This window comes from Oncorhynchus mykiss, chromosome 23, assembly GCF_057628025.1.
Source record: "Oncorhynchus mykiss isolate SJ-2025 chromosome 23, ASM5762802v1, whole genome shotgun sequence".
Taxonomy (NCBI): Eukaryota; Metazoa; Chordata; class Actinopteri; order Salmoniformes; family Salmonidae; genus Oncorhynchus; species Oncorhynchus mykiss.
This window is the reverse complement of record NC_143044.1, coordinates 21,218,440-21,243,980: the sequence shown is the minus strand read 5'-3', so window position 1 is coordinate 21,243,980 and position 25,541 is coordinate 21,218,440. Positions and strand designations below refer to the sequence as shown.

The 25,541-nt window shown below is 41.0% G+C and overlaps 1 protein-coding gene across 4 annotated transcripts; it reads left to right on the top strand.

Annotated features, from left to right (window-relative positions):
- The first annotated feature begins 43 nt into the window (after window positions 1-43).
- LOC110502561 (serine/threonine-protein phosphatase 4 regulatory subunit 3) lies at window positions 44-25,541 on the top strand. Of its 4 annotated transcripts, none has more exons than XM_021580682.3 (16): window positions 44-656; window positions 2,769-2,824; window positions 6,241-6,339; window positions 6,766-7,389; window positions 12,429-12,506; window positions 12,614-12,730; window positions 13,690-13,806; window positions 16,670-16,801; window positions 16,993-17,095; window positions 23,068-23,109; window positions 23,201-23,359; window positions 23,654-23,823; window positions 23,905-24,044; window positions 24,145-24,284; window positions 24,456-24,574; window positions 24,745-25,541. In XM_021580682.3, the coding sequence occupies exons 1-16, from the start codon at window positions 515-517 to the stop codon at window positions 24,841-24,843; spliced, it is 2,337 nt and encodes a 778-aa protein (XP_021436357.3). In that variant the 5' UTR covers window positions 44-514; the 3' UTR covers window positions 24,844-25,541. The 4 variants fall into 4 exon arrangements, with proteins under 4 accessions (XP_021436357.3, XP_090073170.1, XP_021436355.3 ...); XM_090217044.1 differs by having other exon boundaries at window positions 24,456-24,612; XM_021580680.3 differs by having other exon boundaries at window positions 24,375-24,574.

Genomic DNA, 25,541 nt, shown 5'->3' with positions numbered 1-25,541 from the left:
ACACATCTGTCCGTTTGGATATTGCCACAATAAAGCCCCGTGTACACTATCACGGGGTACCGCGCGGTGAAACACCCCTTCCCATTCATTTTCAGTGGAAGGAAAGTGGAGAGGGCGGGGGACCAGATAGCTCGAATGTGGCATGGGCCACACCGGCTTCCGTAGCCCCTCTGAGGAGACCCCGCGGCGGTAACCGTTTGATTGACGTAGGGAAGAAAAAGACAAGATCGGATTACAAGATGGCGGTCTCTGGATGAGAGTGAAGAGGCCGTCGTAGTTGTTGTGTTTTCAACGGTGAATTGTACAGTTAGCTAGCTAGAAATCCGGCATTCTGCGGGGAAAATAATAATCATCGTAATATGCTCGTGAATTGGCTTTACGTTTTAGCACATTATTGCAAAACATGCGGGTAGAAACAAAGTTTGAAGTTCGGGGATAAGAAAATAGCTAGGCAACTATTTGAAATAGTGAACTAGCTAACGTTAGATTGTCAGCTTTTCCGCTCAAGGTAACCATGTCGGATACTCGGCGGCGTGTGAAAGTATATACGCTGAATGAAGACCGACAGTGGGATGATAGGGGCACAGGACATGTCTCGTCTACCTTTGTCGAACGACTGAAGGGAATATCATTATTAGTTCGGGCCGAATCCGACGGTGAGTTGTTAGCTAACATATCTTATTAGCAGATGGTCAGATAGCTCGTCGCATGTTTGTTTTGTTCGTAACGCAGCTATCTAGTTGGCTGGTAACATTTAACAGGCCGCAAATCCAATAAATCAACATCGCTAACTAGTTTGCGAACAATCGGCGACTGTAACTAACTAACGTAAAAACACCAACTGAACTAGCTAGCTAACGTTAGTAGCGTAGTAACTGCTGCCGGCGTGAATTACGTTAGTTATTCTAGCCATCACACTATTGTGTGATTCTAGCTAGTTATTCTAGCCATCACACTATTGCTAATGCTAGTTGGCTACCGTTAGCTAGCTAATGGTATATATTTAACGTTGGCTAACAAATTTGAACGTTTACTTGTGTTAACGCTAGCTAATGTTATTGGTGGTTGGGCTTGAAGATCAAAAACAAATCATCAAAATAAATTGCTTTAGGTAGCTCGTTAGCTAATTAATGTTAGCTATAAACGAATCAATAAACAGCTGTCTAACATTAACTAACATTATTTACTCAAACCAGCTTGTTAGCTAACTAACCTAGTTAGATGGCTAGCTAGACAATGCTTGGAAGTAAAGTGTGGTTTAACTGACATGCTTTGTAATCCTGTTTTCCTTTCAATTATTTTATAGCTATTTTGGTACAGTAGCTAGTTAACCATCGGTACAGTTTAAAAGTACTATATCCAGCTAGTTAACTAACGTTACCTGGTCCAATGTTAGTCAGCTGGCTAGGCAATTAACGTTAACCAGCTAGTAAACTCACTTGGCTTACTCGGTAATAAATAAAGGAACATTTGCTTGCCAGCAAAAAACACACGTTAGCTAATTTATGGGTAGTTGTCCTTGTTTACATGCACAGTTCATGTCAGTAAAAGTGTGGTGTGCAGGTTTCAGCATTAAGACTGACAATTACAGTTACAACATCCCTCTTATTTGAAGAACATGTTCTTTCACACCCATGTGACTGAATTATCCCGTTCTGTATTATCATTTTGCGAATATTTAGGCATCAACTAATTATTTCATTAAAGGTGGTCCCTGCACAGGGACAGCTCAGCGGAAATTTCAGAGCGCCACCTGTAGTACTTGAGTATTGTACTCGATAAATCTCAAACTTTCATAAAAATACACATGCAAGGTACTGAATTAAAGCTACACTCGTTGTGAATCTAGCCACCAAGTCAGATTTGTAAAATGCTTTTCGGCGAAAGCATGAGAAGCTATTATCTGATAGCATGCACCCCTCAAAATACCAGCACAACACGTAAACAACAGATTTTGCGGTAGCCGGCGCTACCCAAAACGCAGAAATAAAATATAAAACATTCATTACCTTGGACGAGCTTCTTTGTTGGCACTCCTATATGTCCCATAAACATCACAATTGGTTATTTTTCCCGGTTAAATCCGTCATTGTATACCCAAAATGTCATTTGCTGAAGGCCAGTCTGATGCTGCAAAAAGCCCATTTACAAGACGCAACGTCACTTTTTAAAATTACAAAAGTCCCCTATAAACTTTTACAAATCACTTCAAACGACTTTTCTAAACCAACTTTAGGTATTAATAAACGTTAATGATGTATCAAATTGATCACGGGGCGATCTGTATTCGATAGCAGCAAGTCTGGAAATCATCGTCCATTTTTTCAGTTTCACAACACACTGTGGTGCGCCTCAAGAAAGGAGGGGCTTATTAGTGTAACCAAGGATAAATATCTGAAAATGACAGCAATGGCGACATCGTGTGGAAGCTGTAGGCGTTTACAGGGGGTCCTCATTTATTTTAGGTCGCCTTTAACAATACATTGAATGGCGGACGAATGTTTTTGTTTTTGGTAAACAGTTTTACCAGGGATTTTTACTCCTAAACACGTTCTGTTATAGCCACAGACCCGATTTAACCAGTTTTAGAAACTTCAGAGTGTTTTCTATCCACACATACGTATCATATGCATATACTATATTCCTGGCATGAGTAGCAGGACTTTGAAATGTTGCGCGATTTTTAACAAAAAGCTGCGAAAATTCGCATCATCCATAACATGTTTTAAGGTAGTGGGTAGCTAACTACATTCCCATTTGTCTTTTAGGCTCACTTCTTCTGGAGTCAAAAATCAGCCCAAATACTGCATATCAGAAACAACAAGTGAGTATTCTGCCTCTATAACGGGTTGGTTAGCGTTTTTTCGTCATTAGTCTTGTTCTGGAGGCAGCTGTGCAGTGGGTACTAGCTGGCACAGCCACAGTAATACTATGTCATTTGAAAGCTAACCTTAACCACACTGCTAACTCTAATGCCTAACCCTGACCAAAAAGCAAATGTTTGTTTTCATGAATTTTTACAATGTAGCACATTTTGACTTTGCAGCAGACCTATGGGGAAATCGCTCAGTTCTGCCTCCTGGACAAAGCTCATGACAATATGTCAACCTGTCTATAATGGACTTCTGTGTGTACAGTGCCTTCAAAGTATTCATACCGCTTGACTTATTCCACATTTTGCTGTTACAGCCTGAATTCAAAAAAGCATTAAGATTATATTTTTTCTCACCCATCTACACACAATATTCCATAATGACAAAGTGAAAAAATGTTTTTAGACATGTAAGCACATTTATTGAAAATTAAATAAAGAAATATCTAATTTACGGAAGTCAATACATGTTAGAATCAGAATTGGCAGAAATTACAGATGTGACTGGGTGAGTCTAAGAGCTTTACACATCTTGATTGGGCAATATTTGAACGTTATTTTCTAAATTCTTCAAGCTCTGTTAAATTGGTTGTTGATCATTGCTAGACAACCATTTTCAAGTCTTGCCATAGATTTTTCAAGCAGATTTAAGTCAAAACTGTAACTCAGGAACACCCATTAAGCAACTTGTGTAGATTTGGTCTATTTTAAGGTGAATTTGTCTCCCAGTGTCTGGTGTAAAGCATACTGAACAAAGTTTTTCTCTACGATTTTGGCTGTGCTTAGCTCAGTTTCTTTTTATCCTGAAAAGCTCACCTTAACTATTATGATGACACCCATAACATGATGCAGCCACCAACCACTATGCTTGAAAATATGGAGAGTGGTACTCGGTAATGTGTTCTATTGGATTGCCCCAAACATAAAACTTCAGACTCAAGTCAAAAAGTACATTTCTTTGCTATTTTTTGTATTACTTTTGTGTCTTGTTGCAAACGGGATGCGTGTTTTGGGATATGTTTTTCTGGACCGGCTTCCTTATTTTCACTCTTCTAACTAGGTTATTATTATTGAGTAACTACAATGTTGTTCCATCCTCCATTTTCTCCTATCACATCCATTAAACATCCATCAAACTCTAACTCAATTCCATTTTGACATTATGACTTACTGTGTGTATGCCTGATCTTTATTTAATCCCGTTTAAATTCAGGCTGTAACAAAAAAAAATGTGGAAAAAGTAAAGGGGTGTGAATACTTTCTGAAGGCACTGTAACTTCAGTGTTTTCTTTGCTCTGTGGGTCATCCATTTCTAAAAGTAGCCTGTTTTAATGTCACATGCAAAATGACAGTGAAATGCTTTTATTGCAAGCTCCTAACCCAACAATGAAGTAAGCCTAATTGTTATCAATGTAGTGCTAAAAAATAAGGTAATAACACAAGAAAATAAGCTCTATACAGGGTTAGTTCCAATACCATATTTACAATATGTAGGAATACTGGAGTGATAAAGGTAGATATGTATATCGGTTGGTGACTAGGTATCAGCATGTATGATAAACAGAGTAGCAGCGGTGTAAATTATGATGGTGTGTGTGTAGTCAGTATAAATTGGTGTGTAGTAGGGGTCGGCCGATTTCAAATTTTCATAATATGTAATCGCCATTTTTGGACACCGATTATGGCCAATTACATTGCACTCCGTGAGGAGACTGCGTGGCAGGCTGACTACCTGTTATGCGAGTGCAGCAAGGAGCCATGGTAAGGTGCTAGCTAGCATTAAACTTATCTTATAAAAACAATCAATCTTAACATAATCAGTAGTTCACTACACATGGTTGATATTACTAGTTTATCTAGCTTGTCCTGCATTGTATATAATCGATGCAGAGCCTGTTAATTTATTGTTGAATCATAACCAGCGCATTTGCGGGGAAAAAAAGCACCGTCGTTGCACCAATGTGTACCTAACCATAAGCATCAATGCCTTTCTTAAAATCAATACACAAGTATAGCTTTTGAAACCTGCATATTTAGTTAATATTGCCTGCTAACATGAATTTATTTTAACTAGGGAAATTGTCACTTCTTCTCTTCGTTCTGTGCAAGCAGAGTCTGGGTATATGCAGCAGTCTGGCTCGTTGCGAACTGTGTGAAGACCATTTCTTCCTAACAAAGACCGTAATTAATTTGCCAGAATTGTACATTATTATGACATAACATTGAAGGTTGTGCAATGTAACAGCAATATTTAGACTTAGGGATGTCACCCGTTAGATAAAATACGGAACGGTTCCGTATTTCACTGAAAGAATAAACATTTTGTTTTCAAAATGATAGTTTCCGGATTTGACCATATTAATGACCTAAGGCTTGTATTTCTGTGTTATTATATTATAATGAATTCTCTGATTTGATAGAGCTGTCTGACTGAGCGGTGGTAGGCAGCAGCAGGCTCGTAAGCATTAATTCAAACAGCACTTTTCTGCATTTGCCAGCAGCTCTTCGCTGTGCTTCAAGTATTGCGCTGTTTATGACTTAAAGCCTATCAACTCCCGAGATTAGTCTGGCAATACTAAAGTACCTATTAGAACATCCAATAGTCAAAGGTATATAAAATACAAATGGTATAGAGAGAAATAGTCCTATAATAACTACAACCTAAAACTTCTTACCTGGGAATATTGAAGACTCATGTTAAAAGGAACCATCATCTTTCATATGTTCTGAGCAAGGATCTTAAACGTTAGCTTTTTTACATGGCACATATTGCACTTTTACTTTCTTCTCCAACACTTTATTTTTGCATTATTTAAACCAAATTGAACATGTTTCATTATTTATTTGAGACTAAATTGATTTTATTGATGTATTATATTAAGTTAAAATAAGTGTTCATTCAGTATTGTTGTAATTGTCATTACAAATATAAATTAAAATCGTCCGATTAATCGGTATTGGCTTTCTTTTGTCCTCCGCGTTGAAAAATCATAATCGGTCGACCTCTAGTGTGTAGAGTCCCAGTAGTGTACACAGAGATGGTGCAAAAATGTACGGTTCAACTCAGTCTGTGTAGCCATTTTGTTAGCTATTTAGCAGTCTTATGGCTTGGGGATCGAAGCTGTTCAGGAGCCTCTTGGTGTCCGGCTTAATGCACCAGCACAGCTTGCCGTGTGGAAGCAGAGTGTAGTCTATGGCTTGGCCTTATGCATCTAAAGAATTCTGCATGTGTACAGTTGCAGTTAACTTGACACAATTATAATTTTTTATTTTTTTTACGTTGTTATGCAAAGACCAGATTTACAAATTTCATGTTAGGAAAATATGTTTTTTCAACTTGATCATGAGAATGGTTTTCCCCCTCTCAGGACACCCTGATTGTGTGGTCGGAAGCAGAGAACTATGATCTGGCCCTGAGTTTTCAGGAAAAAGCTGGCTGCGATGAAATCTGGGAAAAGATATGTCAGGTATAGTACCATGTTTATACGGTTTTGTAAGTCAGTGTAAGGTTTATGATACACTACTATGCTGTTTAGTCTTTTTACGGCATCTGAAAGCACACTTTGAACTACATAAACTACATGTCACTACTGTTGGTGACACATGTAAGTTAAACAACATCCTTTTGCAATATAACATTGTCTAGAGCAACTGATTGTACCGTATTTGCTTGTTATTTGAAGCCCCAATACTATGAATAGCCATGTCTGTGCTTAGGTCACTGCTGCTTCTTTAGGGGGCAGTAAACAAACAAATGGTCTCTTACAAAACTAAGCCATTTAATAATTAAGTATAGAATATCATGTAACTGAATTTTCTCCTTAGCAATACGGGACTACAGTCTTTCTCTCAGTAGTTCTTACATGTGGCCCCGTGTCTAATTTCCTCCCCAGGTGCAAGGGAAAGACCCTGCGCTGGAGATCACCCAGGACCCCATCGATGAGTCTGAGGAGGAGCGCTTCGAGGAGATGCCAGAGACCAGCCACCTGGTGGAGCTGCCTCCATGCGAGCTGGCCCGGCTGGAGGAGATCGCTGACCTTGTGACTTCTGTCCTGTCCTCGCCCATCCGCCGGGAGAAGCTGGCCCTGGCCCTTATGAGCGAAGGCTATATGAAGAAGCTGCTGCAGCTCTTCCAGGTGTGCGAGGACCTCGACAACCGGGAGGGCCTACACCACCTGTATGAGATTGTACGTGGAGTGTTGTTCCTCAACAAGGCGGCTCTATTCGAGGTCATGTTCTCGGACGACTGTATCATGGATGTGGTTGGCTGTCTGGAGTTCGATCCGTCGTTGGTGCAGCCTAAAAAGCACCGGGAGTTCCTCACCAAGACGGCCAAGTTCAAGGAGGTAATCCCCATCACGGACTCAGAGCTGCGGCAAAAGATCCACCAGACGTACCGGGTGCAGTACATCCAGGACATCATCCTGCCCACACCTTCTGTCTTCGAGGAGAACTTCCTTTCCACCCTCACATCTTTTATTTTCTTCAACAAGGTGGAGATAGTCAGCATGCTGCAGGTGAGTTACTGCAAACCAACAGACCCCTCAGAAAATGTTCTCTTCTATTTTGCTGTTCTTGACTAGAAATGGACTGTAAGCAAATCCGTTTGTGTTGTCTGAACTGCCTCTTCAGCTCTGGTGTTTTCAGTTTAACAGGTTTCATTTTAGTGTGTTAAGTGAAGGTAATAAAGCACAGTCACTGATCTTAACTCACTACATATCACTTATAACTTTGACACCATTGTCAATGTAGATAATGTTGTTTTTCTGCTGGTGGTTTTATTTTCCTGTGAAAAGTATGGAACATTCCCTCCATCTTCACATTTGAACATCAATTGTAATCATTACATGTGATATTCTGCTGTTGTCATCAACCTGGAAAGGATTAACTTTATGAATGTATTTTATTTGACAGTAATGGACTGTCATGAAATGTGATATGTTTTTGCCGCTTTTGTCTTCACTATTGTAAATCAATGCTTGTGACTTCTCTGAGGATTAGTTCTATATCAAACTGTTTCTTTGGCTCTATTGTTGAAAGGGTTTGTAGTTGATAGGGTATCTTCAATTTGAATCAAGGTATCTAATTTGAAATCAGCGCGATTTACGTTTTAAGTTCCCTTGTTGGCACTGCAATGTAATTATACATGTTTAGAAGTTCAAGAGGGACTTGGTTAGGGCTGTGACACTCATGAGATTTTGGATGATGGTTATTTGTCAGTAAAATGACCACAGTCACTGTTTTATAATCGTGCAAGGGGAAATAATATATATATATATATATATATATATATATATATATATATATATATATATATATATATATTAGTGCCTTGCGAAAGTATTCAGCCCCCTTGAACTTTGCGACCGTTTGCCACATTTCAGGCTTCAAACATTAAGATATAAAACTGTATTTTTTTTGTGAAGAATCAAAAACAAGTGGGACACAATCATGAAGTGAAACAACATTTATTGGTTATTTCAAACTTTTTGAACATATCAAAAACTGAAAAATTGGGCGTGCAAAATTATTCAGCCCCCTTAAGTTAATACTTTGTAGCGCCACCTTTTGCTGCGATTACAGCTGTAAGTCGCTTGGGTTATGTCTCTATCAGTTTTGCACATCGAGAGACTGAAATTTTTTCCCAGTCCTCCTTGCAAAACAGCTCAAGCTCTGAGGTTGGATGGAGAGCATTTGTGAACAGCAGTTTTCAGTTCTTTCCACAGATTCTCGATTGGATTCAGGTCTGGACTTTGACTTGGCCATTCTAACACCTGGATATGTTTATTTTTGAACCATTCCATTGTAGATTTTGCTTTATATTTTGGATCATTGTTTTGTTGGAAGACAAATCTCCGTCCCAGTCTCAGGTCTTTTGCAGACTCCATCAGGTTTTCTTCCAGAATGGTCCTGTATTTGGCTCCATCCATCTTCCCATCAATTTTAACCATCTTCCCTGTCCCTGCTGAAGAAAAGCAGGCCCAAACCATGATGCTGCCACCACCATGTTTGACAGTGGGGATGGTGTGTTCAGCTGTGTTGCTTTTACGCCAAACATAACGTTTTGCATTGTTGCCAAAAAGTTCAATTTTGGTTTCATCTGACCAGAGCACCTTCTTCCACATGTTTGGTGTGTCTCCCAGGTGGCTTGTGGCAAACTTTAAACGACACTTTTTATGGATATCTTTAAGAAATGGCTTTCTTCTTGCCACTCTTCCATAAAGGCCAGATTTGTGCAATATACAACTGATTGTTGTCCTATGGACAGAGTCTCCCACCTCAGCTGTAGATCTCTGCAGTTCATCCAGAGTGATCATGGGCCTCTTGGCTGCATCTCTGATCAGTCTTCTCCTTGTATGAGCTGAAAGTTTAGAGGGACGGCCAGGTCTTGGTAGATTTGCAGTGGTCTGATACTCCTTCCATTTCAATATTATCGCTTGCACAGTGCTCCTTGGGATGTTTAAAGCTTGGGAAATCTTTTTGTATCCAAATCCGGCTTTAAACTTCTTCACAACAGTATCTCGGACCTGCCTGGTGTGTTCCTTGTTCTTCATGATGCTCTCTGCGCTTTTAACGGACCTCTGAGACTATCACAGTGCAGGTGCATTTATACGGAGACTTGATTACACACAGGTGGATTGTATTTATCATCATTAGTCATTTAGGTCAACATTGGATCATTCAGAGATCCTCACTGAACTTCTGGAGAGAGTTTGCTGCACTGAAAGTAAAGGGCTGAATAATTTTGCACGCTCAATTTTTCAGTTTTTGATTTGTTAAAGTTTGAAATATGCAATAAATGTCGTTCCACTTCATGATTGTGTCCCACTTGTTGTTGATTCTTCACAAAAAAATACAGTTTTATATCTTTGTTTGAAGCCTGAAATGTGGCAAAAGGTCGCAAAGTTCAAGGGGGCCGAATACTTTCGCAAGGCACTGTATATATACACACACCCACTACATGGCAAAGTATGTGGGCACCTGCTCGTGGAATATCTCATGTCCATTAATATGTAGTTGGTCCCCGCTTTGCTCCTATAACAGCCTCCACTCTTCGGTGAAGGCTTTCCACTAGATGTTGCAACATTTCCTCAGAGACTTGCTTTCATTCAGCCACAAGCATTAGTGAGATCAGACACCGATGTTGGGCAATTAGGCCTGGCTCACAGTCGGTGTTCCAATTGATCCCAAAGGTGTTCAATGGGTTTGAGGTCTGGGCTAAGGTCCTACATTTTGACAGTGTATGTGAGAGCAAAAACCAAGCCACGAGGTCAAAGGAATTGTGCGTAGAGCTCAGAGACAGGATTGTGGCAAGGCACAGATCTGATCAAGGGTACCAAATTATTTCTGCAGCTTTGTAGGTCACCAAGAACACAGTGGCCTCCATGCTTAAATGGAAGCCGTTTGGAACCACAAAGGCACTTCCTAGAGCTGGCCTCCCGGCCAAACTGAGCAATCGGGGTAGAAGGGCCTTGGTCAGGGAGGTGACCAAGAACTCTATGGTCACACTGACAGAGCACCAGAGTTCCTCTGTGGAGATTGGAGAACCTTCCAGAGGGACAACCATCTCTGCAGCACTCCAACAATCAAGCCTTTATGGTAGAGTGGCTAGACTGAAGCCGCCACTCTGTAAAAGGCACTTAACAGCCCACTTGGAGTTTGCCAAAAGGTACATAAATGAATCTCACCATGAAAAACAAGATTCTCTGGTCTGATGAAACCAACATTGAACTGTTTGACCTGAATGCCAAGCGTCATGTATGGAAGAAACCTGGCACCATCCCTACGGTGAAGCTTGGTGGTGGCAGCCTCATGCTGTGGGGATGTTTTTCAGCGGCAAGGACTGGGAGTTTAGTCAAGATCGAGGAAAAGATGATCTGAGCAACGTACAGAGATCCTTGATGAAAACCTGCTCCAGAGCGCTCAATACCTACTGGGTTGAAGGTCCTGACTAGTCTCCCAGTCATCTTATGTGTATACTGTATTCTATTCTACTGTTTTTAAGTCAATGCTCAATGAAATATTTGTCTTAATTCCATAATTGTACTTTTAGGTGTGTGTGTGTGTGTGTGTGTGTGTGTATTGTTGTGAAGTGTTAGATGCTACTGCACTGTTGGAGCTAGGAACACAAGCATTTCGCTACACCCGCAGTAACATCTGCTAAATATGTGTGTGTGTGACCAATACAATTGGATTTGAGGTTCACCTTCCAACAAGACAACGACCCTGAGCACACAGCCAAGACAGCGCATGAGTAGCTTCGGGGCAAGTCTCAATGTTGTAGAGTGGAAGGGGGTTTGAATACTTTCTGAATGCACTGTGTGTATGTATGTTCAGTACCAGTCAAAAGTTTGGACACCTTCTCATTCAAGTGTTTTTATTTTTACTATTTTCTACATTGTATAATAGTGAAGACATCAAAACTATGAAATAACACATGGAATCATGTAGTAAACAAATCAAAATATATTTGAGATTATTTGAAGTAGTCATGTTTTTGCCTTGAGGACACACTTGACATTTTCTCAACCAGCTTCATGAGGTAGTCACAATTAACAATTGTGCCTTGTTAAAAGTTAATTTGAGGAATTTCTTTCCATCTTAATGTGTTTGAGCAAATCAGTTGTGTTGTGACATGGTAAGGGTGGTATACAGAAGATAGCCCTATTTGGTAAAAGGCCAAGTCCATATTATGGCAAGAACAGCTCAAATAAGCAAAGAGAAACCACAGTCCATTACTTTAAGACATAAAGGTCAGTCAATTACAGAACATTTCAAGAACTTTGAATGTTTCTTTCAGTGCAGTCGCAAAAACCATCAAGCGTTATGATGAAACTGGCTCTCATGAGGACCGCCACAAGAAAGAAAGACCCAGAGTTACTTCTGCTTCAGAGGATACGTTCATTAGAGTTTACTGCACCTCAGAAATTGCATCCCAAATAAATGCTTCATAGAGTTCAAGTAACAGACACATCTCAACATCAACTGTTCAGAGGAGACTGAATCAAGCCTTCATGGTCGAATTGCTGCAATGAAACCATTACTAAAGGACACCAATAAGAAGAAGAGACTTGCTTGGGCCAAGAAACAGGAGCAATGGACATGAGACCGGTGGAAATCTGTTCTTTGCTCCGATTAGTCCAAATTTGAGATGTTTGGTTTCAACCGCCATGTTTTTGTGAGACGCAGAGTAGGTGAACGGATGATTTCCGCATGTGTGGTTCCGTGAAGCATGGAGGAGGTGACGCTGTCGGTAGCTTCGGGACAAGGTCCCGAGTCCATGTTACCACGGAGATGGGCTCAACCATGTTGGCTGCAGCCGTCTTCAGTCTGCTGTTTGTTCCACAACAGTTCTTAAACTGTCAATTTGTCTCCTTTCGTCTCTCCTTTCACATCGAACCACCGATATAAAACATGCTTACTTTTACTGCTTTTGGCTAAGGTTTGGCGACTTCATAATGAAGTACGTAAAGTCCCGGTGCTTTTTCAACATGACCACAAACTGTGATGCAGTATGTTTCTTTTCTAAACTTTTTATCCCTGCCTTGCACTACAGGAGGATGAGAAGTTCCTAACTGAAGTCTTTGCACAGCTAACGGATGAAGCGACAGAAGACGGTAAAAGGCGGGAACTAGTAAGTTGAATAATCAACTTATTTAATTAAAAGCATGCAAATACTTAGCTTTAATGCAATAAAGGTTTCAGTGACACACTGTTCTCTGTTTTCCTTCCTCTTCACAGGTGAACTTTTTCAAAGAATTTTGTGCTTTTTCACAAACCTTGCAACCGCAAAATAGAGATGCTTTCTTCAAGACTCTGGCGAATCTAGGCATTCTTCCTGCTCTTGAAATAGTCATGGTATGAATGGTTTTACTACTGTATTAAATGTCTATTAAATGTCACAGGTTTTGCATATTTGTCCTAGACATTTTGATGTGACAAAGTTCTCTTGATCCCTTGAATGTGAAATACCATCTCAACTTCAAGGGCTACATCTTGGAAGCACGTCAAAATAAATGAAACAGTATGTTTCTTAACCCTGAACTTAAAGGTATTAAGTCAGTCCAGATTGCACCAGGCTCCTGAGCCCCTAAAGCAGGAGTGTTAAACTCATTCCATGGAGTGCCTAGTGTCTGCTGGTTTTTGTTTTTTCCTTTCAATTAAGACCTAGACAACCAAGTGAGGGGAGTTACTTAATAACAGAGGTGGGAAAGGTACTCAATTATCATACTCAAGGAAAAGTACAAGTAAATGCTATCCATCAAATTCCTTATATTTAGCAAACCAGACGGCACAATTTCCTTTACTTTTTTTGACAGCCAGGGGCACACTCAAAACACTCAGATGTAATTTACAAATGAATTATTTGTGTTTTGTGAGTCAACCAGATCAGAGGCAGTAGGGATGACCAGGGATGTTCTCTTGATAAGTGTGTGAATTGGACCTTTTTCCTTATACTGCTAAACATTAAAATTATAACTAGTACTTTTGGGTGTCAGGGAAAATGTATGGAGTAAAAAGTAAATAATATTCTTTAGGAATGTAGTGAAGTAAAAGTAGTCAAATATAAAGTAGTGATACCCCTAAAACGACGTAAGTAAAAAATACTTTAAAGTACTACTTAAGTACTTTACACCACTGCTTAATAATCAGTGACCTTATTCATGAATCAAGTCCAAGGGACGAGTGAAAACCCGCAGACACTCTGCCCTCAGTGGAATGAGTTTGACACATGTGCCCTAAAGAAACACCTTTATGGCGCTGAATGAGTTATTAGTTAGAGCACACTATCAGTGTGTGTCTCACCGTCTCCACAGGGTATGGACGACTTGCAGGTGAGGGCTGCAGCCACAGATATCTTCTCCTATCTGGTGGAGTTCAGCCCCTCCATGGTCCGGGAGTTTGTTATGCAGGAGCCACAGCAGACTGATGATGTAAGTATAGCATCAACCTTGTCATATAACTAGGTCTACATGAAATGTGACACTGGTGGGCAAATTTCTCTGCCACATCTAGGTGCCATATGGAGGAGCTGTGATTATGTAAATAAAGGCATGATTATTTACCCAGTAAAATGTTACTTGTACAGTGGCTTGCGAAAGTATTCATCCCCGTGGATTTTTTTCCTATTTTGTTGTCTTACAACCTGGAATTTAAATAGATTTTTTGGGGTGTGTTTGTATAATTTGATTTACACAACATGCCTACCACTTTGAAGATGCAAAATATTTTTTATTGTGAACAAACAAGAAATAAGACAAAACAGAAAACTTGAGCGTGCTTAACTATTAACCCCCCGAAAATCAATACTTTGTAGAGCCAACTTTAGCAGCAATTACAGCTGCAAGTCTCTTGGGGTATGTCTCTATAAGCTTGGCACATCAAGCCACTGGGATTGTTGCCCATTCTTCAAGGCAAAACTCCTCCAGCTCCTTCAATTTGGATGGGTTCCGCTGGTGTACAGCAATCTTTAACCTCTTCAGTCTACCCCCTACTTTTTCGAACATTCTGTTAAAAATCGCGCAACATTTCAGCGTCCTGCTACTCATGCCAGGAATATAGTATATGCATATGATTAGTATGTGTGGATAGAAAACACTGAAGTTTCTAAAACTGGTTAAATAATGTCTGTGACTATAACAGAACGTGAACAGCAAGCGAAATCCCAAGAAAAACCTGGTCACAAAAACCACAGAAAAGTATTAATCCGCCAGTCTCTGAATTGTTTATTGCAAGCAAAAATATATAGCAGGGAGCTTGCAGTTCCTACAACTTCAAACGTCATTTTCATTGACAAAAATCCTTTGTGTAATGACAAATAGATCCTTCATTTCGTCCTGCATACAGCAATCGATTTTGGAAGAGAAACAAAGGACATCGTTTTCTTGAGTAGCTGCTATTGAATACAGATCGCCCAGTGATCAATTTGATCGCTTTATAACGTTTACAAATACCTAAAGTTGGGTTACAAAAGTAGGTTGAAGTGTTTTGTCAAAGAATATAGGCAACTTATATAATTTTAAAAAATGGCGTTGCGTGTTGGAAGAGAGCTTTTTTCCTGAACCAGACAGGCTATACAAATGGATATTTTGGGCATACATGGACAGATTTAATCGGGAAAAAGACCCAATTGTGATGTTTATGGAACATATAGGAGTGCCAACAAAGAATATCATCAAATGTAATGAATGTTTTATTTTATTTCTGCGTTTTGTGTAGCGCCGTCTACGCTAATTCTTTTGTTTACGTCCCCTTCAGGTATATTGGGGTGTTGCATGCTATCAGATAATAGCTTCTCATATTTTCACCGAAAAGCATTTTAAAAATCTGACTTGTTGGCTAGATTCACAACGAGTGTAGCTTTAATTCAATACCCTGCATGTGTGTTTTAATGAACGTTTGAGTTTTAACGAGTACATTTAGCATTTAGCGTAGCGCATTTGCATTTCCAGGTGTCTAGATGAGACATCTGCGTCTCAGGTAGGAGCAAGAATTAAGTCATACCACAGATTCTCAATTGGATTGAGGTCTGGGCTTTGACTAGACCATTCCAAGACATTTAAATGTTTCTCCTTAAACCATTTGAGTGTTGCTTTAGCAGTATGCTTAGGGTCATTGTCCTGCTGGAAGGTGAACCTCCGTCCCAGTCTCAAATCTCTGGAAGACTTAAACAGGTTTCCCTCAAGAATTTCCGGCAGTCCCTGCCGATGGAAAAACATCCCCCCAGCGTGATGCTGCCACCACCATGCTTCACTGTGGGGATGATGTTCTCGGGGGGATGAGAGGTGTTGGGTTTGCACCAGAAATAGCATTTTCCTTGATGGCCAAAAAGCTAAAATGTAGTCTCATCTGACCAGAGTACCTTCTTCCATATATTTGGGGTGTCTCCCACATGCCTTTTGAAAAACACCAAACATGTTTGCTTATTCTTTTCTGGACACTCTGTTGTAAAGCCCAGCTCTGGAGTGTAGGGCTTAAAGGGGTCCTATGGACAGATACTCCAATCTCCGCTGTGGAGCTTTGCATCTCTTTCGCGGTTATCTTTGGTCTCATTGTTGCCTCTGATTAATGCCCTCCTTGCCTGATCCATGAGTTTTGGTGGGCGGCCCTCTCTTGGCAGATTTGTTGTGGTGCCCTATTTTTTCCATTTTTTTAAATAATGGATTTAATGGTGCTTCGTGGGATGTTCAAAGTTTCGGATATTTTTTTAAAACCCAACCCTGATCTGTACTTCTCCACAACGTTGTCCCTGACCTGTTTGAAGAGCTCCTTGGTCTTCATAGTACTGCTTGCTTAGTGGCGTTGCAGACTCCGGGGCCTTTCAGAACAGGTGTATATATACTGAGATCATGTGACACTTAGATTGCACACAGGTGGACTTTATTTAACTAATTATGTGACTTCTGAAGGTAATTTGTTGCACCAGATCTTATTTAGGGGCTTCATAGCAAAGGGGGTGATGCACGCACCACTTTTTGTTTTTTAAATTTTTAGAAACAAGTTATTTTTTTCATTTCACTTATCCAATTTGGACTATTTTGTATATGTCCATTACATGAAATCCAAATAAAAATTGCATTAAATTACAGGTTGTAATGCAACAAAATAGGAAAAAGGCCAAGGGGGGCGGTGTACTTTTTCAGGGCACTATAAAATGCGTATTGAACTGTTCTTTATAATAGGTGTTATGTTTACCCAAGCATATATTTTTTGGATCTTTTTCAGCGATTAGATGTTTAGGATGTTCAAGGTTTCCTGTAGGTGTTGCCGCTCAAAGTTCCTCTCTGTGTGCATTAGGATGTGCTGCTGATCAACGTGGTGATAAAGCAGATGATCTGTGACTCGGACCCTGAGTTGGGGGGTGCTGTGCAGCTTATGGGGCTTCTACGCACATTGATCGACCCAGAGAACATGCTGGCCCCCACCAATGTAAGACCCTATCCGATCTCTCACTCACTCAGTCACTCACTCAGTCACTCACACGCAGTTCTGTCATAACACTGGGTGTAATGATTATTGTACAAGAATGCAGAATTATACCAAACTTTCATACATTTTAAAGAACTCTGCAATATGTCAGCATCACTATCTAATCAACTTCTTACTTTGAATCCCATTAGAAAACAGAGAAGACTGAGTTCCTCAGCTTCTTCTACAAGTACTGCATGCAGGTCCTCACAGTCCCTCTATTGGCCAGCACTGTAGATGAGAAGAACTGTAAAGGTGAGCAGGGGGGGACTCTTTGATCTAAATGGATGTATGCATTGTGTGTATGGTCTCATGTCGTGCTTGAATGGGTGTGTCTAGGTCCAGCTGTATGTGGATATGCATGGCTTTATGTTGGACAGTATAATGGCGCCAGAGGGGATGGGCCCCTGACCAGTTGTGCTTTTGAGCTTTGTTTGCGCTGATCCTAACTCGTTTTTATACCTAATGTTTGGCCATTTCATATGACCGAAAAGAGCTTCTGGACTTCAAAACAATGATTACTAACCTTGATTTGGATGAGGACTTCTATTTCAACCAATCGGAGGTGAAGGACAGAACGCCCAGACCAGGCCCATATCCCCGTAACTGGTGGAAGCAGCGACTATAGAGGTCGGTGTTCGGGATATCTAACCTGACTGCAACGGCGAGTGGACAAGTCGCCATTACCCTACGTTCTATTGACAAATGTGCAATCATTGGAAAATAAACTGGATGAGCTCCATTCAAGACTATTCTATCAGCGTGATCTGAAGAACTGTGATATGCTATGTTTCACTGAGTCTTGACTAAAAAAGGACATGGAAAATATAAATCGAGCTGGTTTTTCTTTTCATTGGCAGGACAAAACGTCTGCATCCGGTAAGCTTGTCGCTTTGTCAACAAGTTGGTCCCCGATCTCTAATATTAAGGAAGTCTTGAGGTTCTACTTGCGTGAGTTAGAATAGCTCATGATAAACTGTAAACCCCACTATTTACCAAGAGTTTTCCTTTATTTTTCATCGCTGTCTGTTTACTACCACAAACCTGATGCTGGAAAGAACACTGCACTCAACGAGATGTGTAGCGCCCTATGCAAAAAAGACAACAAAAAAAATTCTCGCCCAGATGCAACGCTCCTAGTAACCAGGGATTGTAATGCAGGAAAACTGAAATTAGTTTTACCTCATTCCTACTAGCAAGTCTCCTGTGCAACTAGAGGCAAAAAAATAAAAACTCTACATCACCTCTACTCTACACAAAAAAACCTCTCCCTCGCCCTCCATTTGGCAGATTAGACCATAACTCCATCTAAATTCCTGCTTACAAGCAAAAACTCAAACAGGAAGTACCAGGGATGAGCTCAATACGGAAGTGGTCCGATGAAGCAGATGCTAAGCTACAGGACTGTTTTGCTAGCACAGATTGGAATATGTTACAGGATTCATCTGATGGCATTGAGTTTACCACATTAGTCACTGGATTCATTAATAAGTGCATCGACGACGTAGTCCCCACAGTGACCGTACATACGTACTACACGTACCAGTCAAAAGTTTGGACACCTACTCATTCCAGGGTTTTTCTTTATTTTTACTATTTTCTACATTGTAGAATAATAATGAAGACATCAAAACTATGAAATAACACAGAATCATGTAGTAACCAAAAAGGTGTTAAACAAATCAATATATATTTTAGATTATGCAACTTAGCCACCCTTTGCCAGCTTTGCACACTCTTGGCATTCTCTCAACCAGCCTCACCTGGAATGCTTTTCCAACAGTCTTGAAGGAGTTACCACATGCTGAGCGCTTGTTGACTGCTTTTTCTTCACTTTGCGGGCCAACTCATCCCAAACTATCTCAATTGAGTTGAGGTCAGGAGATTGTGGAGGCCAGGTGCATTACTCCATCACTCTCCTTCTTGGTCAAATAGCCCTTACACAGCCTGGAGGTGTGTTGGGTCATTGTCCTGTTGAAAAACATATGATAGTCCCACTAAGCGCAAGGCTGATGGGGTGGCGTATCGCTGCAGAATGCTGTGCTAGCCATGCTGGTTAAGTTTGCCTTGAATTCTAAATAAATCACCGACAATGTCACCAGCAAAGCACCATCACACCACCACCTCCATGCTTCACGGTGAGAACTACACATGTGGAGATCATCCGTTCACCTACTCTGCGTCTCACAACGGTGGTTGAAACCAAAAATCTAAAATTTAAACTCATCAGACCAATGAACAGATTTCCCCCGGTCTAATGTCCATTGCTTGGGTTTCTTGGCCCAAGCAAGTCTTCTTATTGGTGTCCTTTAGTGGTGGGTTCTTTGCAGCAATTCGACCATGAAGGCCTGATTCACGCAGTCTCCTGAATAGTTGATGTTGAGATGTGTCTGTTACTTGAACTCTGAAGCATTTATTTGGGATGCAATTTCAGAGGCTGCTAACTAATGAGCATATCCTCTGCAGCAGATGTAACTCTGGGTCTTCCTTTCTTTTTCGTTATGATGGACTGTTGTTTCTCTTTGCTTATTTGAGCTGATCTTGCCATAATATGGACTTGGTCTTTTACCAAATGGGGCTTTCCTTTGCTTAAAGGTTTTTTTTGATGGTTGTGGTTGTATTAATTTAACTGTCCCAGATTGTTTGTTATATTTATTTCTGGCATTGAATAGGTCAACTTTTGTATTATGGGGGATAGTAGATTGACATTGTCTAGTGATTTTGCTGTCCGTTAGGCCTACTCATCTTGTTGGCTGACGAAAAGTAAATGTTGACAATTCTTCCAATATCTTCAATATGCGACTCTGAATTGGATAAGGATGCGTATGGTTGCGTCCCCAATGTGTCTTTCTTCACTTGTGGCCTGTGAGAAGGACCCAATCGCGTGACGGGCATTGACTAATAAGAAATTAGCTTTCTGAGGGAGCCATGTGAGTGAGAGGTGCTTTGGAGCATGCAGCCAGGAGAAGGGAATTCTAATGAATGATTATATTTAGCCCAAGGGCACAACATCCACTGTCCACAAAATGCATGGATTGTTTTAGGGGGCATTACCGCCACACAAAGTGGGTGCAGCCGGGAAATTTGAAGCATTATCAAGTGCTTGTCAAATTGGGAATGAGACTGATGAAGTGTGTGCAGCAGAGCTCATGCCTTTCATGTAACTTTTTTTCAAATCATCACTAGTCGCATCATGCAGCCATAGAATTTATTGAAAATCAGAACATATAGCCCAAAGTTTGCATCACAACTAAAGTTATATTAGTAAGTCTAAATTAAGCATAGAGAAGGACCTGTTTCTTTGTTAACCACTCAACACAGAACGTTTTTTATTGAGCAGTGTTCTATTGTATTCGTCATACTATAAAATAATGCCACAGAATTCTAATTGCTAAATGAGCTAGTGTAGCACACAGCCATATGGCATAAGGACAACTCCTTATGCTATTCTGCTCTTCTGAAAGACTACATTTTCTTCATGTTTCTTTTGACCTGTCTAAAATCATGGATTTATTAGACATTATAAAATGTAGACGTTCCAAATGTCGTCATCAGTGGTTTGTAGGCTATGCATGAAAGCCAGGAGATGCTAAATGTGTTTGTCAATTTAATGGTAAATTACCGTGAGACCTGCAGTTATTTGCTTGACAATCACTGGCTGACACAATTTAATGACCGCCACAGCCCTAGGTAGGCCTGATCACTGATGATGATGAGATGTCAGTGATGCCAAGACAACAGCCTCTCCCTCAACGTCAGCAAGACAAAGGAGCTGATCGTGGACTACACGAAAAGTGGAGACGGTTGAGAGCTTCAAGTTCCTCGGTGTCCACATCATTAAGGACCTATCATGGTCCAAACTAGGGGTTGACCGATTATGATTTTTCAATGCCGGTACCGATTATTGGAGGACCAAAAAAGCCGATACCGATTAATCGGCCGATTTTAAATAAAATAAAAATAGTAATAAAAAAAAAAATGTGTTTGTAATAATGACAATTACAACAATACTGAATTAACACTTATTTTAACTTAATATAATACATCAATAAAATCAATTTAGCCTCAAGTAGATAATGAAACATGTTCAATTTAGTTTAAATAATGCAAAAACAAAGTGTTGGAGAAGAACGTAAAAGTGCAATATGTGCTAAGTAAGAAAGCGAACTTTTCAGTTCCTTGCTCAGAACATGAGAACATATGAAAGCTGGTGGTTCCTTTTAACATGAGTCTTCAATATTCCCAGGTAAGTAGTTATTATAGGACTATTTCCCTCTATACCATTTGTATTTCATTAACCTTTGACTATTGGATGTTCTTCTAGGCACTTTAGTATTGCCAGTAAAACAGTATAGCTTCCGTCCCTCTCCTCGCTCCTCCCTGGGCTCGAACCAGCAACACAACGACAACAGCCACCACATCGAAGCAGCGTTACCCATGCGGAGCAAGGGAAACAACCACCCCAAGGCTCAGAGCGAGTGAAGTTTGAAACGCTATTAGCGCGCGCTAACTAGCCAGCCATTTCACTTCGGTCACACCAGCCTCATTTCGGGAGTTGATAGGTTTGAAGTCATAAACAGCGCAATGCTTGACGCACAACGAAGAGCTGCTGGCAAAATGCACGAAAGTGCTGTTTGAATTAATGTTTACACCTCTGCTTCTGCCTACCACCGCTCAGTCAGATACTTAGATACTTGTATGCTCAGTCAGATTATATACAACACAGGACACGCTAGATTATATCTAGTAATATCATTAACCATGTGTAGTTAACTAGTGATTATGATTGATTGTTTTTCTAAGATAAGTTTAATGCTAGGTAGCAACTTACCTTGGCTTACTGCATTTGTGTAACAGGCAGTCTCCTTGTGGAGTGCAAAAGAGAGAGAGGCAGATCGTTATTGCGTTGGACTAGTTAACTGTAAGGTTGCAAGACTGGATCCCCTGAGCTGACACGGTGAAAATCTGTCTTTCTGCCCCTGAACGAGGCAGTTAACCCCACCGTTCCTAGGCCGTCATTGAAAATAAGAATGTTCTTAAATGTTCTTAACTGACTTGCCTAGTTAAATAAAGATTCAATAAAGGTGTAAAAAAAAAGAAAATTGGCACCCAAAAATACCGATTTCCGACTGTTAAGAAAACTTGAAATCGGCCCTAATTAATCGTCGATTCAGATTAATCGGTCGACCTCTAGTCCAAACACACCAACACAGTCATGAAGAGGGCACAACCACACCTCTTTCCCCTCAGGAGGCTGAAAAGATTTGGCATGGGCCCTCAGATCCTCAACATTTCAGCTGCACCATTGAAAGCATCTGGTACTGCTTGGAATGGCAAATGCTTGTCATACAACACTGGGGCCCAGCTCCCTGCCTCCAGGACCTCTATATCAGGCGGTGTCAAAGGAAGGCCCTAAAAATTGTCAGACTCCAGCTACCCAAGTGACCGTGTTCTCACTGTCACTGCGCGGCAAGTGGTACCGGAGTGCCAGGTCTGGGACCAAAAGGCTCCTGATTGGCTTATACCCCAAAGCCATAAGACTGCTGAACATTTAAACAGTTACCCGGTCTTTCTACTTTTCACCCCCCTACCTACATGTACATAGTACGTCAAACAATCACCTAACCAAACCTACATGTACATATTACTTAATTCTCCCCAACTACTTCATTTCCCAGTACACTGACTTGGTACCAGTACTCCTTGTATATAGCCTCGTTATTGTTATTTTATTATGTTACTATTTACTTTGTCTTTGTTAGTTTTCTTTTTAAGTGCATTGTTGGGAAAGGGTTTGTAAGTAAGTACAGTGCCTTGCGAAAGTATTCGGCCCCCTTGAACTTTGCAACCTTTTAATTAACCTTCTAATTTTGCACGCCCAATTTTTCAGTTTTTGATTTGTTAAAAAAGTTTGAAATATCCAATAAATGTCGTTCCACTTCATGATTGTGTCCCACTTGTTGTTGATTCTTCACAAAAAAATACAGTTTTATATCTTTATGTTTGAAGCCTGAAATGTGGCAAAAGGTCGCAAAGTTCAAGGAGGCCGAATACTTTCGCAAGGCACTGTATTTCACAGTAAAGCCTGCACTTGTTGTATTCGGCGTATGTGACATAAAATTCTATTCGATTTTGACAGGCCATGATGTCTTTGTTGGGATCGGTGTTGTGTTAAAGACTTATGCATTTGTAAGACTGATATTCATTGCTTTTACTGTGTCTTACAGATCTGCAAGAGGGGTCCACCAAGATCAACCCAGTGTGTCCTGGTATGTAATCATACATTGATACTCCCAATCATAATTCTAATTTATATAAGTGTCTCTTTCCCTATTGTAAATGCATGTTTGTGTCTTTCAGATAATTTCCAGACAGCCCAACTCCTGGCTTTGATACTGGAGCTGCTGACGTTCTGTGTAGAGCACCACACGTACCACATAAAGACCTACATTATGAACAAGGACCTGCTGCGACGAGTTCTGGTGCTAATGAACTCTAAACACACCTTCCTTGCGCTGTGTGAGTCACTGGGAAACACTAAGGAGGGGATATGGGTACAAGAATAGTGGAAGCACCAAGAATTGACATACACATTCTGTATGTCAGTAGACTGAATTTGTTTATTCATAATTGAATGATTTGAATGAAGCACATCATGATAAAACCCAAAGGTTTGGACCCTTGGCTCCTGGGTGGAGCATAATCATTGATATAACTTAAATGTACTGCTTGTGGTGTAAATAGATGCAATATGGCATTTCCTCAACTCCTTTTTTCAATGTGTTGATTGTACTGATTTCTGTCTTTTAACAGGTGCTCTGCGCTTCATGAGGAGGATAATTGGGCAGAAGGATGAGTACTACAACCGCTACATTGTCAAAGGGAACCTGTTTGAGCCAGTCATCAACACTCTGCTGGACAATGGAACTAGATACAACCTCTTAAACTCAGCCATCATTGAACTCTTTGAGTTCATCAAAGTGGTATGCCCATATTCACATTTTAACATGTCTGTTTACCATTTTACCACACGTATACACCCTAATATCTATCTACCTCTACAGGAGGATATCAAGTCCCTCATAGCACACATTATAGACAACTACTACAAAGCACTTGAATCCATTGAATACGTCCAGACTTTTAAGGGCTTGAAGGGCAGATATGAGCAGGAGAAGGACCGACAGACTCTGAGACTCAACAGGTCAGTAAAGGCATCATCTCCCGAAGACATGGACAACTAGAATAGAGTGGAGAAGTTGATTTGTGGTTTGTTAAAAGTAATCTTGACGTTATTCAAGCAGATATCGTAGGGATGCCCGAACGCTGGACGAGGACGAGGATGAGGAAATGTGGTTCAATGAAGATGGAGAGGCTATTGAGAAAAGCAGGCCTGAGGAAGAGTTCCCAGAGAGCTTTGGAAAGTATATGGAAGCAAAAAAAGGTAAGTGCCTCCACTCTGCTCAGTGTGTGTGTTCAACCCCACAACTTGTGGAATGGTATGTTCACACTATGTATTTCCATCTCTTTGCAGTTAAAGAGAGTGACAACAAAGAGAACTTCCCAAAGCGGACCCCAACTGGCAGCTTTAAGTTTACCTTCTCTCATTCTGCAGGGGCTGCCAACGGAACCAACGGTGCCAACTGCAAGCCAGTCACCTCTCCCACCTCCGCCGCCAGTCCCAACGGCTCCCCCGCCAAGTCGGCAACGCCACCCGCCACCCCGGTAGTCAAGGTGAGCTTTCCCTGTCAACTGCCATTCTAGTTGCCAAGGTGAGCCATATCCTCTTTTTACCTGTCAATCTGTAGTAAAATGCCCCATCTGCCTGCCACCCCAGTAGTCAAAATTATCCAAACCTCAGGGTTTAGTCACTTGAGTTCTGTGACCTGTGTTCTTGTTGACAGACTGCGATGGTCGGCCTTGTAGACTACCCTGATGATGAAGACGAGGAGGACGAAGATGAAGAGCAGTCCCCACGGAAACGGCCCCGTCTGGGCTCATAAGCCAGTGAAGTCCCCTGGTCTTGGTCCGCTGTGCCACTGTCACAGTCCACTGGACAGAGACCACTCCCGCCGTCCTACCCTCCCAGCCCACTCCTACGCCCCCCTACCTGGCCTGTGGACCAGAGAGGTTGATCAGTGCCAAGGTTTCCCTGATGCTCCGGCAGGGACGCAGCACTTCACGCAAACCTCAGCCGCTCTACAAAAGGGGGAGCAGGGGCTAATGGGAGAGCCAGTCATGCTAGCAGGACTAGCCGCTTAGTAATGGAAGCTTGATTGGCTGACCCCATAGAACTGTTAATTTGGGTTGGGTGGAGAGAACTAGGCAAAATGAGGGTTAACAGAAAAAACTAACCAACAGAAAACAAAGTTGCTTAGTTCCGAGGAGCAGGACTCGACCGTCGAAGCTGGGGCTGCATTGCCGAGGCTCACACACACCTACATCAGCCAGGAGTCCTGTATTCATGAGTTTATTAAAAGTACTGTACAGTTATTTTTCTTTTTAATAATTTGCCCCTTGAGTGATTTTAAAAGGGTAGAGCTATACCTGCCAGTGTATTGCTTTTGCACAAATGGTGGGATCACTGTTCACCCTTTTAATTCAATTATATGATTCATTGTATAAAGCAAGAGTTGCAATGCTGGTTTTAAAATAACATGTATTAAATGGCAGTAAAGTCATTTTTGCAGCCCACTGAGAA